This window comes from Erpetoichthys calabaricus, chromosome 11 (assembly GCF_900747795.2).
Source record: "Erpetoichthys calabaricus chromosome 11, fErpCal1.3, whole genome shotgun sequence".
Classification (NCBI taxonomy): Eukaryota; Metazoa; Chordata; class Cladistia; order Polypteriformes; family Polypteridae; genus Erpetoichthys; species Erpetoichthys calabaricus.
The window spans coordinates 127,415,546-127,435,686 of record NC_041404.2 but is presented as its reverse complement, the minus strand read 5'-3'; the positions used below and the strand labels follow the sequence as shown (position 1 = coordinate 127,435,686).

The 20,141-nt window shown below is 36.4% G+C and overlaps 1 protein-coding gene across 3 annotated transcripts in view; it reads right to left on the bottom strand.

The window, feature by feature from the left end:
• The window catches only part of axin1 (axin 1), a 133,365-nt gene extending 113,945 nt beyond the window's left edge, over nucleotides 1–19,420 (bottom strand). Inside the window, exons 1-2 of one of the 3 annotated variants that reach the window (XM_028813880.2) lie at nucleotides 19,254–19,420; nucleotides 2,705–3,673 (exon numbers count right to left, since the gene is read on the bottom strand). In XM_028813880.2, coding sequence (XP_028669713.1) covers nucleotides 2,705–3,579 — 875 coding nt within the window. In that variant the 5' untranslated portion in view covers nucleotides 3,580–3,673; nucleotides 19,254–19,420. Of the gene's footprint in view, nucleotides 1–2,704; nucleotides 3,674–19,248 lie in introns of all 3 variants that reach the window. The other 2 variants (XM_028813881.2, XM_028813883.2) reach the window with 2 other exon arrangements.
• Between the last annotated feature and the right edge of the window lie 721 nt (nucleotides 19,421–20,141).

Below are 20,141 nucleotides of genomic sequence, written 5' to 3'. Positions count from 1 at the left end.
CCACAGGAAAAAGGTTCATAAACATAACATTTGATACGAGCATTAAAATAAAAAGTAAACATACACCTCACCGACAACTATGAATCAGTAATTAAATCAGTGGTGCCCTGTTCAAATTCAATATATAAAAAAAAGGCGATTACACCTGGTGTCGTGATGTCTTTGCGATTCCTACACGGACGTTTATTCCCTTCTTGCAACAAAATGGTCACATGGGACCCAGCTTGCCCAGTAAATTAATAAAGAAGAAGTAGTAATTGAAATCAAATTAAGAAATACATGTTTGACAAGGCTATAGTATGCATGGAGCAGATTGTAACAAATTAAAATTTTTGTAAGTAGTCAAAAACAAATCACTGCCTGCCACCAGCATAAAGTTAAGAAGAAGGTCCAGAATAACTAAAGCTGGTAGCTCACCATGCAATAAACTATTCACAAACTACTGCAAACTAGTATACTAGTTACTTTAAAATGTAATCTGACTACAATAATGCACAATACTTTTAACATGTTACCCTACTGCTCTCAGCATGTACAATCAGATCAACAACACTAATTTAACAATTTATGAAATAAGATTTATTATTTCAGCTAGGACAAGGAATAATGCAATCACCTAAACATTTACCTCTGTAAATTTATTTTGAAAGTGTGTGCAAAGCAAATACATTCACAGTGTGACAGAGTGCAATGGACATGTGCAGACTACAAAATTAATTAATGGTACCCCGGTCAAGGGTTTATGTGGTCACATAATCTGAATATTCAATGAGATATCTCCCTTTGTTAAATCAAAGTTTTTTTTTTTTTTTTTTTTTTTTTAACATGCCAATAACCCAGTTCCTCTAATTGGAATAAGGTTTTCTATGCCATTTTAGAAGTTTCTGTGAATAACTGGGTTATTGACGCACACATAAACGTGTTAACTGTGCTTACTTTGTGTAGTTTTACGGCTTCATTGTGGTTCAGTAAAAAATGAAAAAAAAAAAATATCAAAACACATTATACCAGAACGTGGACAACTGGTTGTAAAACATTTACATTTCAACATATGCATTAATACGGGTTCAAAGTGTGGTCTTAACATTACAAGGTTTTGGGACTCCCTGGTGCAAATGGACGCTAAGTTAACATCATGTGTCCATATGTGAATAAACTTGATTATAATTATATACACAGGGCACACAGTATTATTTCACTTTTACAAGTATTACTAAAAATTTCAAAACTATGTTGTTTTAAGAAAAACTAAAGTTATTAATGTTGATGACTTTTCTTAAAATGTCCTGCTATAAGTAATCATTAATGTCACAATTAACTGAATGATATTAAATTTACAGTTGTCTTCATGTGAGGTAGGTTTGGTTGAATAATAATAATAATAAGACATAACAGATGAGAATATAAAGTTCACACTGGCAGATGCTCTTAAAATTATCCTCCTCCATTTTTGTAACACGAGTACAGTATGCGTGTAAATTAACTAAAAATACCACTGCATTTACAATTTAACTTTGAAACAGTAGGGTATTGTTCCGTGTTAGCCATTATGGATGCAATGAAAAGTCAAGCAAAATTACATCTTTTATTGGCTAATGAAAAACATTACAATATGCAAGATTTCGAGGAAACACATGCCCCTTCTTCAGGCAAGATGCACATATTGTCATCTTTTTAGTTAGCCAATTAAATGTATCATTTTGTTTGACATCTCACTTAACTATGAAAGGAAGATGAATTTTGAATTTATTTGCAAACATTTTCAAAACATGTTCTAGGGCAAGCAAAACATCTTTTTTTGAATTGAAATCCAAAGGCAGAGAAAGGAAAAAAGTAACACTGGCATTTGGTTTATTCAGGAACATTTATAATAGATCTTACTTCATCTCAAAATTCTGACTGAAAGTGGCAAAGGAAAAATGACCTTTACTTCTAAGAAGCCGTTTAATATCACAGAATTGTATTTTTTAACTCTTCTATATACAGGAATTGGCCATCTGTTATATGGCTAAAATACATTTACATAAATTGCACATTATAATAATAATAAGATGAAAAAGGCAAAGGTTAAAGTTAACATTTTCTTAACGTTGGTGAAACAAGATCCCTAAACAAGCAAATGGTCAATGTATAATGCTGTTAAGCAAAAATTAGGAGCAGAGACTTCTTGGGGTGCCTACATAAGAAATCAGTAATTCCTGAAGTGTCCTTGGCATGCTTTCTGGCCAATTCTATTCCATAACTGCTTACAGGTTCCTTTGTTAAAAAAATCAACCTTGTCAGAGTAACTAGTAGAATTCAAACAGAAGACATACCGAGCAATTTTAGAGCGGTTCTACTACCCCAAAATTGCATCCCACAAAATCCACCCTCCAATTAATTGCAGAAAACAGAGGTTTACTGTCCCCATCAACCACTTTTACATAAGGTAAAGAGTAATACAGTTGACACTACATTCACACAGAGTTAATGCCAGCCACTACTACAAGCAAAAAGTCAGATAGAAACTAACCATTTGCTATGGGTAACCCACACAGATTCATTTTTTTTTTATAAATCTATAAACACATGGCCACCAGCAAAAATGTAAAAGCCTTAAAATAATTTCGACTTCAGCACTAAAAACAAAATGCATCTAAATATCAAAACCATTAAAGCCACAGCTGTTGTAATGTAATCAAAGTAATAACCACATCTTGATTACCTGTACTCTCGGCTGTCTTGGAATCTCCTGTTTGTGACTGCTCGCTGGGAAGCCGTTTCCATTAGTAGTTTCTGAGTCAGTCTATTTGTTGGAGTAGGATCCCTTTCAGGCTGTTCTTCAGGCTCATGGTCGCATTTCCACTCCTCATCTTCATTTAGTGTTGGTAAATATCCAGGTAAAACCTTCCCCGTCCCAGAGCCTGAGCTCTGGTCACTGTACAACTTTGGACTCTCCCCTCCTGTCCTTGTGTATTCCAAATAAATATCAGATTTCAGAAACACTGGGTAGGTGTTCTCCTCCATCATGGCTTGAATTTCAGTCTGGGCCTGGTCAAACATTGCAGGGTCAATGTGAAGTTTTAACACACAGTCCTTGATGAAGCTCTTAGTGGCTGGTTTGATTTGCCTTGAAACTATGCCATTATTATCCAAAATGTATTTTCTATAAATGGCTTTTGCTAGTTTAAGCTTTTTTTCCTCATTCCCTTCACTGTTTTCCAACTTTCGAAACCCACTGCAAGCAAACCAAAAGTCTAACAGATCTGCACAGTCCTCCTGTTTGAGGAAAGTCCTGAAGAGGTGTATGCCATCCTGGTCATCCAATAGAGAGTGTAAAGATTCTGCCCACTTCAGGTAGGGGGGTGTTGGAGAAGCACTTCCCTCTGGTTCATAACCAAGGTCGAGGTCAGGCCTCCTCGGAGTTGCTGTGGATGGCTCACTTTTAAGAGACTCATTTTTTGAACAGTAAAAGTTGGAATTATATGGCCGGGAATCTGTGGATACCAATTCACCTTCCTCACCTGGCACCGGTGGCCTTGGGGCATCTTCAGTGAAGCTGGTCCCAAGATCCACTGGATACCCCTCTCTCACACTCATTTTTATAATTTTCACTTGTCCAAATCCAGTCCTGTCTAAAGTCCAGAATAATTAAATCCAGAATACTGAAAGTAGTGCTTCTGAGCAATTCCTCCTATAAATAAACAAAGAAAATTGTTTCAATAAAAAATTGTTAAACACAAGACTTAAAACAACAAAAGGTCACTGAATTCTCTGCTAGTTTTCTAAAGAGTAATATTGGCATGAACCAGATATCATTACAATCAATTTACTCAAACCAACAGCAATCTTATTATGTTTTATTTGAAAAGTAAATGCACTCAAACAAGATTTATCAACAATATACTAGGGGTTAATTGGGCACACTGAGGGAGCTAAAATGTTCACACACACACACACATACATATATATATATATATATATATATATATATATATATATATATATATATATATATATATATATATATATATATATATATATATATATATAAAATAAATAAATAAAAACTTTTGTATATATATGTAAACATATTATCAAATGACTACATGATACAGCAGTTCTCCAAGAGTGTGTAACAGATGAGAGATTAAACTTCAAATGTAAAAATTAACCTACTACTGCTTTCGGCAAAAAACTAAGGTATCTATTCCCACTTTTGATCCTAAACAGGCCAAGGACAACACTTCTACCTCTTAGAGGAAAAATGGTTAAGCAGTAGCTTGAGCACATCCTTGTGTGGGATTCAGTTCAACCTTCCAGAGAAGCCTGGTTCAGATGGTTAACTATACTGTAAGGTAGTGGAATTGTTATATAGCTGGGTGGAAAACACAACATAATGATTTACTTCATGACTAACATACTTGAAAATATAATGAAGGATGAAGCATGTTGTGATCTGTGAAGGAAAAAAAAAAACCAAACAACAGCTGGGTGACAAGAGAGAAGCTTAAAGTTTATATTAGCTGGGAATCACAGTCAAAAGTTAATAATGTCATTCTATTAGACACTGACTTTCTATGTTAAATTTAAAACTAGAACAAAAATATATATATTTTTTTTAATTCTCACTCCACAACAGTTTTGTATTCAAGAGGTGTAAAGTAAAAAAAAAAATTAAAAAAAAAAAAAAAAAAGGTTCTGTGGCATTCTTTAAAAATGCTGAAATAAGCTAAGGATACATTGATGTGAAAGTGCCTGACCATTTCATAGAATAAAACTTGTTTTGAGCTAATGATATTCATATCTAAACATCATGCCTTAAAAACCTTAAATATGTGCCCCTCTAATGAATGACATGAAATATAAAGAAACAATGTATTTCCCAAGTATATCTTTAGTAGTACAGAAGAGTGGTGAACAAAGAACACTTCTACATGTGAGCGTGCATACCAGAATACACAACTGCTGCTAATTCTTCTCATAAAAATAGTATGAAATGAAATTGTTCCCATACAGACCTCCAATGGAGAAACAGTATATTAGTCGCCTGCAACTAGCTAAAGAACAGCTTTCCATAACCGTTCACAATTTTAAATGTTTCACCACAAATCTTTACACATATTGATGCCAAAGGGTAGAGCACATACCGAGCCAAGAATTTAGCATGCATGGCTAAATGCTTCCTTTGTGCAATTGGTGGGGTTTAATCAAATGCTTAATTGATAGCTGCCCTCAATTGGTTGACACTAAGAAGTGTCAGATACTTTGGATTGTTTTTCCAATGCAATATTTTCTTAAACACAAACAATTAGATAAAAACAAGAGACAAAAATCTTTATGTACAATCTTAACTTTGGTGTCCCTTTCAAAGGCAGCTGCTCATAAGGTGCCAGACTTGTAAACCCATCTAAAGCTTGGTTTGTACTTGACAAGTTTATGCTGCTAGCAAGGTTAGCACCGAAATGTTGTTAGATGTGGCCACCAAACTTTTTTCTCAATGCAGGCATAGCACAGTGTCCAATTAATGGTGAATTTGGCAGAGAGGCTGGTTACATGGGGGCCAGATGATAAACAGCTGAATATGAAGTAACAGGTCATCAAAGAGCAAGGGAGAAATGTAAAACTATTTGAAGTAGTACTGTACATATCTTGAACATGCAGGTCACCCACTCACAAGAATATTTTTCTTGCCCTTCCTTCGCCGATTTTGGTTAATGGGTCAGTAAACACACACACACTCTAGTGAGCAATGTAGTAAAAATGTGGAGCCAAGTCTTTAAAAAAATTAAGCAACAAAAACAACAGTGTTAGCTGTAAAGCTACTGTAGCAGTATATGTAAGAATACCAAAGTTAATAGCATCCTTTTGTCATTTCCAGTGATATACAAAAGTAATAAATTAATGAGAAAAGAAGAGGAGATGACAAAGGCGAATTGTTCCACTACTGCTTCAATACCAGTTACAAGTGAAAGGACTCATAATTAAAATCAGCATTATGACAAAAATAAATAGAAAATAACTTTTTAAATACTGAAAAAACTTTTCAGTGGATTAAAAATGGAGGATATTCCGCAATGTAGTGATTATTACAGGGAGTGTACAGCATCACAATCAAGTCAGGGAATGTACTAAGCTATATACACAGAGCATCCAAAAACCACATATTAAAAAAAGGTCCTTTTTTCCAGGCAAACCTAATTTAAGGATTTAAATGGTGAGAAAGCACTGTAACAGACTGTTTACTATTCAGCCCACAATATCTAACAAAAGCTGATGCAGTGCTGAGTCACTTCACGAAAGGTATAACCTTAAAACAAAAATGTACACTGATACACCAGGTAACTTCAACAGACAGGGATTGCTACAGTTAATTAAATGACTTAAAATATTCAGCAGCTTATTGATCACATGATGGCTTCAATGTTCCAACAATACTCCTGTCACAAATTCTCACGTGTTCATCCTTACGAAATGGACATTAACCTTTTGAAATCAGTGGGCTATACCCCATTACAAACTGATCTTGCCTTATGGAGTCACAGAGTGTGTTATGGAGTGTGAAGATGCCTCTACAGGCCTAAACAACATCTTTACTAACAAGAGGACTCTCTTAATACTCCCAAGTACGACAAATTTCTTATCACTGGATGTGGTCAACTAAAGGTGTATAACCCTGTAAAGGACATACTGCACCTCTAAATTACCCGGAAAGTAAACCTGATGATGTTTTTGACACGGAAACTAACTGGTGGGGTCTAAATTAGGGCTGAAAACAAAATTTGAGAATACAGTATTAATGCAGCATGTCCACTAATTTTTGATAAAATGTCACATTTATATAAAATATGTTGTGTACATTGGAGAAAGACCAAGCATCAACATGATATCTTCTTCTTTTGGCTGCTCCCATTAGGGGTTGCCACAGCGGATCATCTTGTTCCATATCTTCCCGTCCTCTACATCTTGCTCTGTCACACCCATCACCTGCATGTCTTCTCTCACCACATCCATAAACCTTCTCTTAGGCCTTCCTCTTTTACTCTTGCCTGGCAGCTCTATTCTTAGCATCCTTTTCCCCAATACACCCAGCATCTCCCCTAAGCACATGCCCAAACCAATGCAACCTCACCTCTCTGACTTTGTCTCCCAACCGTCCAACCTGAGTCAACCCTGTAATGTATTCATTTCTAATCCTGTCCATCCTCGTTACACCGAATGCAAATCTTAGCATCTTTAACTCTGCCACCTCCGGTCTCCTGCTTTCTGTTCAGTGCCACAGCCTCCACCCCATAACAAAACTGGTCTCCCTACCATCCTGTAGACCTTCCCTTTCACTCTTGCAGATAACTGTTTGTCACAAATTACTCTACACTTTTTTCCACCCTGCCTGCATAATAAAATTATATAATCTTTTAAAATTCATCTACAGGTACTGTATAATTCCGTTACAACGAATATCTTTTCGTTGTAATGAAAATTTCGTTGTAGTGTTTTTATGGTCCCGACAGCTTCCCCATATGACAAGAGTCTATAGAAATCTCGTTACTACAAAGTACATTCAGCAGATACTTTCATTACAACGGAGTGCCCTAAAGACCTTGAAATGCTTGAATGAATCATCCACAGAGCAGTTAGTTCTGTGGATGCAGCTCAGTTGTGCACAACAACCCCCCAAACAGAAACTCTGTAAATTTTTTTTCGTTCTTCGAACTTTCCTTGTAGTTTTTTTGGCCTTTTTTGTTTTCGGTGGTTTTCAGTGATACCTTTTACTTATTGCTCGTCAACATTTGAAAAACATCCATTGGAAATAAACTCATTGTCACCCTCCTATAGAAACGGCAGACACGAAAAAATGATAACAGTTCATATTAGAAAAACTTTACATTTTTTGCAGCTCTCGGTTGCGGCAAAAAGAAAAAAGATGATGCCAGTGAATTCGGAATTTCGCTATCGACGCTGTCAACTTTCTTGAAAGACCGAGCCAAAAAAAGAAGAAAAACAAGAAAAATCTCCGGTTGCAACCGTATGTGAACTGCTGCATTTGAAGACGTCGAAAAAGTCATTTTTATGTGGTTCAGTGATGCGCATTCAAGAAACATTCCTATTAATGCGGCACTCATCCAAGAAAATGTCAGGTTTGTAAAGTCTCTTGGGACCTCCCACAACTAGACGATGCGCCGAAGAGCGTCCCGACGTCCAAACTCCGTGTCTATGGAAGACTGCTTACCTGTTGCTGGGGTAACAGCCGGCTCAAAGCTGTGCCGAGACTCTCAGCCAAAGCAAACAGAAAAGATATCCTTGGGTGATATGCAAGGATATGCAAGGAACAGATAACAGGTAACTTGATCACTGATCTGCTGTGTCTGTGTATAGCAGAGTGGCAGATCACGCTACAATAAGTAACTGTGCTGTTCCTGTTTCAAGCTGAATAAAGCAGGTTTTGTTAAAGTACTGAGACTCAGCCTCGTGTTTTGGGGTGCAAGACAGGGACTTATAGCGCAACCCCGATCTTTTCTGATTTGCTTCTGTGTCGCTTCACTGCAGCACTATGAGCCTCTTACCCTACCTGCAACGGACAAACAATCTTCCACAGATGTGGCGATCGCGCTTCAGGACGCACTTCAGTGTGTCGTTCCAGTTGGGTGGGGAGGGTGGGGGGGGTCTCAAGAGTTCAGAAACCTCACAATATGAAGAAAAAAAGGATGATTCAGCTTCTGATAACTGTGCCGCCCACAACATGCTTCCACATTTAGATAATGTTCACGTTGAATTCCTCCCATCCAATTGCACGGCAGCACTTCAGCCATTGGCTTCGGGCATCATTCACACCCTGAAAGTGTATTATCGCAAGGAAATGCTGAGAAAAATTCTCGTCAGCATAACTTGTAGGCAGGAGGAGATTACAATTAACGCAAAAGATGCTATTGAAATGATTGCAAATGCCTGAGTGCAACTTAAAGAAAGCACTATAGCAACAAATACAGAATCTCATTACAACAAAAATTTCGTTACAACGAAATATTTTTTAGGTCCCTGGGAGTTCTTTGTTACGGAATTTTACCTGTATTTGCTGAAATGTTCTACCACAATATAAAAAGTCTGCATTCAGGGAAAGATGAGTAACATGCACTAAATGTACAACAAAACTTAAATAAAATAATGCTGCTGTAGAAAGTTACAGGTAACCCTTAAACCCAAAAAAGAAAGCTGGATGACCAGGTTTGCAAATGTGGTAGCCCAGTAGACTACCATATCAATTTCCAATTTGTCCACCCCTGCAACATGTGGTACTAGATCATCATGGGCCATATACACATTCAGTTCTACATGGCCAATTAGGATTTCCCTGAATTGGGTAAGCACGTATCTTGAAAAACTGAATTTCTGGGCAGCAGCAGGATGCGGACAATGTTCCAACTTTTCATTTAATCGCTATTTGAAAGGGAAAAAAAATGGCAAAGATGAAAGAAAATTAAAGGCAAGGCTAAAGAAAGTATGCATAAAAAGACAAAACAAATGAATGTAAAACCACTGTAAGACTACCAAAACAGACAAACAGGAAGAAAGCAAAGAATTTAGCATGAATTAATGATTTTTCTTTTTTTAGGATTTTACAGTTTTGCTTAAAAAAGGCTATTTTTTTCAAGAATAAGCTCAGTTTCTCAAGTTAACATCACCATTTAATTCACAATATGTAACATGGGCATTCAAATTCTTGTTAGAAACACAGAAATAATGACAAAAAATATTTTCTATCTTCCAACCATCCTAGAGTGCAGAAAACAATGGACAAAATATTTAATTTGTATAACCGTGCATGGCTTTTCATTATTATTTTTATAATACTATTAACATTGTACTACTGTCTCTTCCTCCAGTAATTCTAAACTATAATGACAAATTAAAACAGGGCAAATTAATAGTGGAAAAGGAAAATATTTTTTCTATATTATTCTCAAGCTATTTAATTCTTTAAAAAGTGCCCTGCTCAACTAGCAGAGGCAGTACAGCTATACTGCCTGGTTTTGCGGTAAGCAACACTAATCATCTAAAGGCAATCACCAGGTACACCAGCCAAAACAAAAGCAAGCACACCTCTGGTGTGAAGTAGGAAACTGTGGAAAACTGCAAATTCTTCCTGTCCCTATATGAATTTAGTAATCTTCAGAAAGACAGTGATCAGGCCAAAATATAAACCCAACACCCTTGAACTGTAAAGTCACACTACTAACCACTTGCATACCATAAACATAAGATGATGAACATAAAGACGCAAGATTATTGGGGATAACTGTTTATTCCAATATGGTTACCAGTTACTTTAAATCTTAAATATGTATCATTAATTGCTTACAATATTTTCAACAAATGATCTTCAAGAGTCAAATTAAATAGCCATAGCCCAGCTTATATATAGCAATTTCTAAACAAATGACTCAGCAACAACATTAAATTCACCAACTTTATTTTTAAAAAACAAAAGTATGTTTATTTGCTTAAAATATTTTCCACCTTCTTATTGAGAACAGAAAACTGAGAACCAAAAAAGGTTTCAAGATGAAACATGGGTTGAAGAGATTCAACTCCAATTTATTTTAAATGGTTAACTGCTTCAAATGAATAAGGTGTCCACTTACTGTATGTCATAATCAAGAGGGCTGGATTTCTTCATGTGAAATTCAGTAATTATCTGAAATGTTACTTTCACAATACACCACCATAAATGTAATATCACTGGTACAAGATTATTCCCAATTAAAAGCAAAAAGCAGCACTGACTTCTACATTCAAAGGGCAGTTCATCAATCAAAAAATATTAGAACAGTCAATAACAGAATCACGCCCTTTTGTATAGAGCGTCTCCAAGTTTACTTTTTAGTGGACAGATGTTCCAGCTAGTGCTGTAGAGCTTACCTATAATTACAGGTGAAAAGAATGCAAGGAATAGTGCGAGAACTAATGTGTCATCAGTTTAACATCAGTGCATATCTTAGATTCAATTCATCTTGTAGGAGGTGGTTGGTGGTATTTTAGTTTAGTACAAATGAGACAACTTAACGATATATGTAAAACAACTCCAAAACCAATGAGTATGCATATATTAGAAGACAAAAGAATCGAGGCACGAACAATTGATTTTCATGTATTTAAATAAATGCATTTAAGCAATGGGACATCATTCCATTCTATACTGCTCACACAGTTGGTACAGAAACTGACCTGGCTGGGCAAACAAGAGGAAAACTGTAGCACACAAAACACAATGTTTAAACTAACATGCAAACAGGAACCCTGTACAAAGCAAACCATTACCTTAACCACATAGTTCAACAGTCCCCAAAAAACTGTATGTTTGAACAGGTAATAATCACTAATGTCTCTGAGCTAAACTCATTTATTGATAAAGGGCATTTACAGCGAGAACTATAATCAGTGAACTTTATAAAGCAACCTTAATTTGGCATAATGCAGAAAGAAAATACTGTAAATAAGCATAGTTAAAAAGAAAATATACAATATTGTAGGAGTCAAAACAGAGACAAGACATTAAAAACAAGACAGTATAAATGAAATGCTTACATTAAACACTAAATAATGAATGGCAAGGTTTTTTGGGTGGAATCATACATGAAAAGCATCCCACTTTGGTATCTTTCACTCTTGCTGCTATGACACCTTACACTGCTATCTCCAAAGATGAAAGCCATTACCATATGTGACTTGCTACAACATCTCTCCATTCAAAACCTACATGACTTCCAAATGGGAAGGATTTCTGTAATTTGTATTTATTGAAGACACAAGGATTTTTTTTAAATGTACTGTTTATTAAAAAAGAAAGTTGTGGAAGTGAAGAACAGTGAATTCAGACATAAGGGGTTTTGCATCTCCATCATGGAAAGCTTCATTCAGTCATTAAAAGTGAAGAACAGTGCCAGTGTAATTGGGAGCGGTAGGCTTCATGTGCGGCAGCCTGAGTTTTATACCATTAACCAGCATACTTGTGCGAACACCCTCTGTTACTTGTAACATAAAAGCCTAAGGCTTCTGCTTCTGTACGCAAAGCACTCTCCCAAACATTTCTGCCAAATTTGGACAATTCATTGAGCGTACTGCATGCAGTGCAGAAATGGAAATCTGCAAAGTTGAAGACAGAGAGGGAAAGCTGCTGACTCTGACAGGCTTGATCAGGTGTGCCAGTTGTCAGACACCCAGTAGAACCTTCCTCACAAAGCTAGCATGGTTAGGAAATGTGGAAAATCGACTCTGAAAGACTGCTGCCCCAGATGAAAGGCCCAGCAGTTTTCTTTTCATGCATTTATTAACAGAAAGATCAATGCTGGGAACAATGCAGCAAGTCTTCAGATAAGCTTTGGAAGGAGGCATGCCCTGCTAAGCAATGGCATTACTCTGTACACCAGTTGGACCAAATGCTTAAAACATTCTTTTAGGAAGGTCTTGTAGCATTTTCCAAGCATCAATAGGAGCAAGTGTGGTGAAACACACAGAATGTACACCTAAAGTACAAAGATTTTGTCTATAACAAGAACTCACAGAATACAAAATACTTTCTCCATGACCATAAAGCCAAACTGCATATTTTGGAACTTAATCTTGCATGTTGAAATTTCATTACTGGGGACTGCAGAATGACCGATGGTTAAGCCAAAATAAAAATATTGATCTGAAGGAGAGGTGGTCACTATATTAAACCATTTGAAAACTATTATTTCATGCTAGAATTATAACACAAAGCTCCCAACACATATAACATTAAACATACTCTAATTTCCTAGGCTGAAATGAAAATGTGACCTGACACTGACCATCTGTCAACTGCTTTATTCCTCAAGGTGTCATATCTGCTGTTTTGACCATTTTAAGTCTGTAAATGACAATATAAATTATTTACAAAAAAAATAAAAAAATCACAGAAATCACATGTTTAACTAAGCAGAGAACACTAATGATTTGGAGCATCAACCTCCTTATGGTTTAGCAAACCACTTTGGGGGAGAAGAGAAAAAAAAAAAAAGGTCTAGAAATATTCTGAAATTAACAGGACACATTTCAATTAAAAGAAATGTTAACATGCATTCCAAACATTTATTGTCAATTTCTTAAAAACACCAAAATGTTAATTTTATACATTTAAAAATTATCCACCAAATGGATTAGTTTGAAATGTCAAACAAGCATGTGTGTTGTCTGCCTCTGTTGCACATATGAAAGGGTATTTAAAGCACTACAGGACAATACTAAACAAGAACATGAGACGGTACCATGGAACGCTTCCCAGTTTGAATCACTGCCACAGCAAAACTGCACAATAGTTGTAGGTGTGCAAAGCTTTGGCAAGTTCAGCTTTGGAAAAGAAAAGCACTGTGCATGTGAAACATCTTACTAAGTCATGAAGAATTTACCAGGCCATAAAGGAGTGTGCACATGGTACACATATGGAAAGCAGATAAAACTAGATACCAAGATGGACTTATTGTTAATTACAATTTATGCCAAAATGAAAATCCTCCAGCTTAAATAAAACTATCATTTTTATTGTCCTTCATTTACTCATTTTCATCCCACACGTTAAAACACACACACAAAAATGGCTCTTATTTGCATAAAGCAACATTTTTCCATAAAGAAAATGTAGCAAAAAATAAATAAATAAAACAATTACATTTTTCTCGCTTTAATGCCTCAGGCTAAGAATCTTAAGTATCCAACCTACTTCCTAAAAACCATATTTTTTGACGCTATCTATACCTGTCAGCTTTTGTGTAGTTATTCTCCTGTTAGAAAGATAGATGACTTCCTGCTGTTATTCATTAAAGGTGCACTGTGGCTGTAATATTAGAAATGTAGGGGAGATTTAAGCAAAACGACACCCACCCTCACAGCTTCAAGCTCAAAACGTCACTCAAAAACAGGCTCCAACATGGGAGCCCTGCATGCAATCTACTGCAGAAGACTATTAATTCTCTGCTCTGCAGTAAGGTATCATATACTTAAGCTTGGTTTTGTCAAAAAAAGGCATGTAAATGAATGAAACTAATAAGCAAACTAAAAATGCCCAGGTTAGAAAAGCAGAAAACATAAAAAGGAGAGTGGGATCAGTTTGTACATCATAAGCTGGTAAGCTAACCAATCACATTTAGACAGTCCACCATGGCTAAAATGTTTTTTACTCAACCAGCCAAGGATATTGGAAGATCTAATTTCATACAGGTCTACTGGTTGCTAAGCAACCTAAAACTGCAGCAGGCATCCACCCAGGAGTTGCTGTGTGGTTTATTATTATAATTAATATACACTAAGAAAAACAGATAAATCATGACTTCTGCCCAAAATTCATATAATGAGGAAAATCCCTTTTCTTCCTGACAGGAAGTTAAAAAAGCAAGACAAGAAACAGTTAAAATTTGACAGACCTTAAATGTGTAAGAGGAGGGAAAATATGTAGTTTCTAAAGAGATCAAAGGAATCACATGTTTCCTGTTCCAAGAGCAGGCTTTACTTTCTAGTGTATATAAGAGAAAAAAAAATTTCCCCATTCCAGAGGCACTGGTGTAACAGACATGAACACATTATATCCCATTACAACAGTCTGCTGGGTATCAAATCAAAATACAGTTGCTGTGCAGAGTAACTCTATATTGAATGTTTTTTGTAAGGTTTCATTTCCAAAGGTAAAACAGATAAAACAATTGATTTAAAAATCACTGTAAATGAACACACACTGGATATTATCAAAAACTCAGTATTTATAAATCGACTGTCTAAAAATGACAACATATCCTGCAAGCAATTTATTGTCAAAGGAACAAAAACTTAAGTGTAAACTCAACAAACAAAAGCCCAAGAAGCCACAAATGCATACCTACAACACTGCAAATTAAAACGTTATTTCTTGAACCACCTATTCTAATTTCAGGGTCATGGTCTGATGTAGCCTACCTTGGCAAAACCAAGCACAAGGCAGCTGTACATTTAAAACTGATGTCAAATGTAAATGAGGAAGGCTGGCATGTGCACTATTACATTTTTTTTGCTTTCTTTTGTAGTTAACCTCTGTCACAGCATGCTTTAAATAGGCAGCAGTGTTGTTGCATCAGTGAAAAAACAAAGGTAATAAAAAAAAATTAACATTCACCTTATAAAACAGTAACATCAAAGCACCTTCACAAGGTGAATAAGAGGTACAAATACAAGAGCAACTAACAATAAAAAATACCCAAATCTGTGCAACCAACAGGGAGAGGAGTACACTACATGGCTACCACTACTGCTGAAATAATTTGTTACTCTAGCTTATATGGAAACATTTCAGTTGCAGCGAACTTCAAACAAGTAAATATGTTTGGGTTATTATTGTCAAATACACACAGTACAGTAAAAATTACTACTCCATGTGCTCATCAAAATGTGACATGTTGCAAGCCTGCAGTGCCATGATTAAGCAATATAACAACCTTAACTTGTAGATAAACAAGATATTGTTTTATATTTAGGTAGCTGAATCACAATCAAATCCACATGCTTTCTCCAAACATCAGAAAACCAACCATAAAAAGAAAGGTGAATCTAAGACAGACTGCTAGATAAGCGGATTTCAAAAATATTAAGTGTGGCTCATTTTTTTTTCTATATGAAAGACTACCGATTAAAACAAAACACACAGTACTACAGCACAACTTTGGCTCTAAACAGTCTGCTTAATTTCACCAAACTGTGTTTTCGTGTAATCTATTTTCAAAAGGCCACAAAAATATTTTGCACTGGACATTTGCGTAAATCTAAAAGCAATATTTGCAACTAAAGCTTAATGTTCTTAGTTTTCCAAAGCAGGATTATAAAATGTAATGCAACAATGTGTGATATTTTATCAAAAGCATTAGAACTGATATGTAATTATACACAAAACATACAGCAGCAGACAGCACTATTAATTCAGTGGAATGCCATACTAGTATAAAAGGTAAAATTCTGAACAAGGAAAAAAAGAAATCATTGTTCATTTTTATTAGGAATATCTCCTTTTCCCCAAAAATAATGTATCAAAGAAAAAACTTTCTACAGAAAATCAAGACAACTGGGACCCAGGCGTGGATCAACATATCAACATTCCTGTTTAAAAAGTCCAATGTGTTACATTATACTCAGCTTGCTATGTGACCAAGAAAGAGTTCCTGCTGACTAAAAAACACAACACTGTCTCTTTCAAGCTGATCCCAACACTCAGCAGATACTGCAAGCTCAGTGGCGATTCCACTGCTTAGATGTTGGGAACCTCAGAAATAGAAAAAGAAAAAAAAAAATAACCGCCAGCCAGCTTACATTTCAAGTGCTTTTTATTGGGTGCTTTCATCTTTATTTGCAATAATAAGGAGATTTAACCGAGGTTAAGTAATCAATTTTTAATTAATAAATGCCACATACATACAAAACATGATCAAAAACAAAAAGCAATCTAAAGCAAACTAAATTATTTGTATACTTTACGGAATGAAAGACTGCAAATCAAATGGCTCTTCACACATATATTGTAGTTTTTTTAGAGGCAGATAACAAATCACAAACTAAAGCATACAAATGTAATCTTAAACCCTTTTATCTGTCAGAAAGTGAAAATAATGATGGGGTTTTGCAGAATATGAAAAATTACACATTATAAACTTAACCAATGGCTCAGGTGCAAACCTTTAAAAGAAACCACAAAATATATGCTATATACAAAGATGCAAAGAAAGATGGCACACAGTATTTTGGCTATTACAAAAAAATAACCAGCTAAAAAATTAAATGTTAAATGGCCAGACACATAGTGACTTAAAAAAATATCTGAAGAGAAAATAAACACAAATCACAATTAAATCTACACGTTATAAAACATAAAGAACAATTTAATCTTGGTAACCAAAGAAAGAAAGAGAAAAATTAATAACTCAATGTTTTAAAAATTATTGTGCAACATAAAATGTTTTGTTTTGGGGGGGGTTAAAAAGCAGCAAGTTCTTACTTCGTAAGACTGATAAAAAGGTGCAAAATATTTCTGAGGGAACTGAAAAGAAGAAGCATGCTACAAAACTGCAAAATGTGATTTAAAATAAAGCTATAAATTGTTTTAAACTTAACAAAACTAAATGATTAGATACACATTGGCTATCATATTAAGCTACAGACATGCAGAAAGCACCCTCTTCAAAACATGAATACTAAAAAGAGAATTAAATATAGTAAACAAAAGATAAGAAATACAAGACAAAGTATCAGACAACCATACACAATAATGTCGGTAACAAAAGTGGGTTCTTTTAAAACATCGCACAAAAATGCAATCGAGATTTGAGTCCCCATCACTTTTCAGAAGAAGCTCCAAAATGTTTGATTCTCAACACAGCAGGAACTAGTGTATGTCTCAAATGTTGGGCCATGGAAGGATAACAAAATTTTAAAACCAACAATATCTGTGACATACCCTTTGAGGTATACAAGTCATTTGGTTAACAGTGTTTTCCTCTTAAGAAATTATAACGATGGCTGACTCGAAAATTAAGCAGTCTTGCGTGAAACCCCACACATTTTCTGTCCTTTAGGATAACATGCGTGTTGTTATAGGTATGTAAAGATAAACATCATATAGGCATTACGTTATTTAAAACCCTATTGATTAGATAAAGGTATAGCTGCCACAAGACATAAAAATATGATTCACTGGATAAAAAAATAACTGTGCTTCGACTCTTACACAAATCATAAATCTAACGGAAATAACGACAAAAACACGCACACGCAAAGGTTCTAATCTACAGGAAATAACCAGTTATCAAGACAAATGAAGGTAAATGTAAGCAAACTTTAAGACAGAAGGTTGCCGGAAAAGCATGTTTAAGGCTGGTAAAAGGATCCGTTTTACACCGGGCAAGAAAAAAAGGAGTAAGACGAATAAAACGATCGTGTAATGTAATCATTAATATAAAACATGCTAAACAACCACACGCAGAGTAAGACTTATGATCAGCAGTCTTTCTGTTAAGATTACCAAAGATAAGGCGCTACATATAAAAAAGAATCAATGTCAAAGGCTGCAAAAATGCACAAATAAAAATAGTAAAAAAATCAGGTAACACGCCTGGATAAAATGACAAATATCTTAGAAAAAGAAAGAAATCGGGTATCAATGCATCCCGACACACAATATAAAGCCTTTTCTTTAAATAAAACACTGTATTTTGTTTATGATTAGCACATTAAGGAGAAAGTTGAGGTTTGCCCACGTTAAAATGCAGTGCAAAGTGGCCGAGTTCCGGCACACACGCGTACACACGCACACTTAAGTAGCTTGCTTAAAAGGAAAAAGAAACGCAATCAAACTTTCTTCCACAAAGAATGGAAGTGGAGGGAGAGAGGGAAACACAGAGAGAGAGGGGGGCGGGATATTCATCTGCAACTTATAAAATCGTCAGCCAACCAAAAAGATCAAAGAAAGCGAGCGCCTTCTCCCCAAAAAGAAAAGAAACCTCTCTAGATGCATGAAACGATCTGTGTATTTAATGCTATTTGTAACGGGGGGGAGCTCACACCCAACACTTATTGTATAGTTTAGATTAAAACATGTCAACGTTTACCTATAGATTTCACCATCCATGCTTCAAAATAAAACATTTCAGGAATAAATAAGGGCTGGCCTCGTGCAGGCCGGGCCGTGCCGCGGGACGGGTGTGAAAGGTATGCCGCCGGGTTGGCACCGGCACGATGTTGTGACCCGCGCCCCCGCCTCGCGCTTTGAAGTGAGCCTCACAGCGCATTCATGTCTCGGCCTCTCGGAGACGCGTGTGGGGGAAGGGAAGAGGAGGGAGGCGAGGCAGAAACAAACTCTCGCTCTCCTCGCGGAGCCACAGGCCCTTCCTCAAGCCCGCCGACTAGGACACAACTTTAGGAGCGCCTCTACCGCAGCCGAACAACGCGTCGGGAGCAATTCAAAGCGGCTTGCCTCCGCTCTTCTTCCCCTGCAAGCCCCCGGCTCCGCCGATCGAGCTACAGGAGAAACTGAACATATTTACATTCAAGAATATCTATTCAGCTATCGCTGTGCTCAGGGTGATTGACTCTGTTCTCAATTACAATCAAGCACTACCTCCTTCAAAAAGCGACGTCTTTTTTTTTCTCTCTCTCTCTCTCTCTCTCTCTCTAATCCTTAGCTACCGCAATCCCGTAAAAAGGGGAAGGGGGGTGTAGAGGAGGAAAAAAAAAGTTTCGTACCGTACCTGCGAAAGCCTGCTCCCCGTTTTCCAGCACATCGGGAAACCCGGCGTTTACATTTCCTTACGAATCGTGTCATAGATACGGAGTTGTAAGAGTTTAAAAATAACAAAGAAAACAATCCGTCCTCCTCCCCATGGCTGTCTCTCACTCTCTCATTCTGACTCTGTGTGTGCGTGAGTGAGAGAGAGTGTGTCTGTAATGTTTGAGCCTGAAATTGCTCCTCAGCGCCACCCGCGTTTCAGCGCTGCAAGCACAGTACATGACTGGGAGAGGGACGCGATGGGGGCGGGATTAGGATAGGCAAAAAGTGACACCTGAAAGAAAGCCGACTTAAAACTGGAATCACTGCTCTGCTGCTGTATGATTCTTGCGCTGCTAAACGGTGTTAAGCCTCTTTGGAATCACACACTCTTCCCACACAATTGCTTTTAGGGTAATTATCACTTCAATGTGCTCTTCAAGATGTTGTATTTTTAATAGATAGTATTTTACATGCCCCGTGTTACTGGTATAGACATCCGCTCTCCGCGAGCCTGAATTGGGTGTTTAAAATTGCGTTACGTTTGAACGGATGTAGCATTTTACATGTTTAATCAGAAGAGTTCGCTATGATCATTGTTCACAGATGGCCTAACTATGTTCCGGTAATGTCATTATTTTGGTGTTATTTACATTTTACTCCTGTCTCTGTTTTCCTTTGATATAGTACATTATTATGTCGGATGGCACAGCCGTCAAACTTGCAGCCTTGCATTTTCATACGACTGGGTGTGTGCATGTGTGCAGTTTCCAAACATATGCAACATTGATTAGTTGGAGACTCTGGATCAGGTAAGTGTAGTTGTGTGACTGAGTATCCATTATAATGACCTGACATTAAGGGTTGGTTT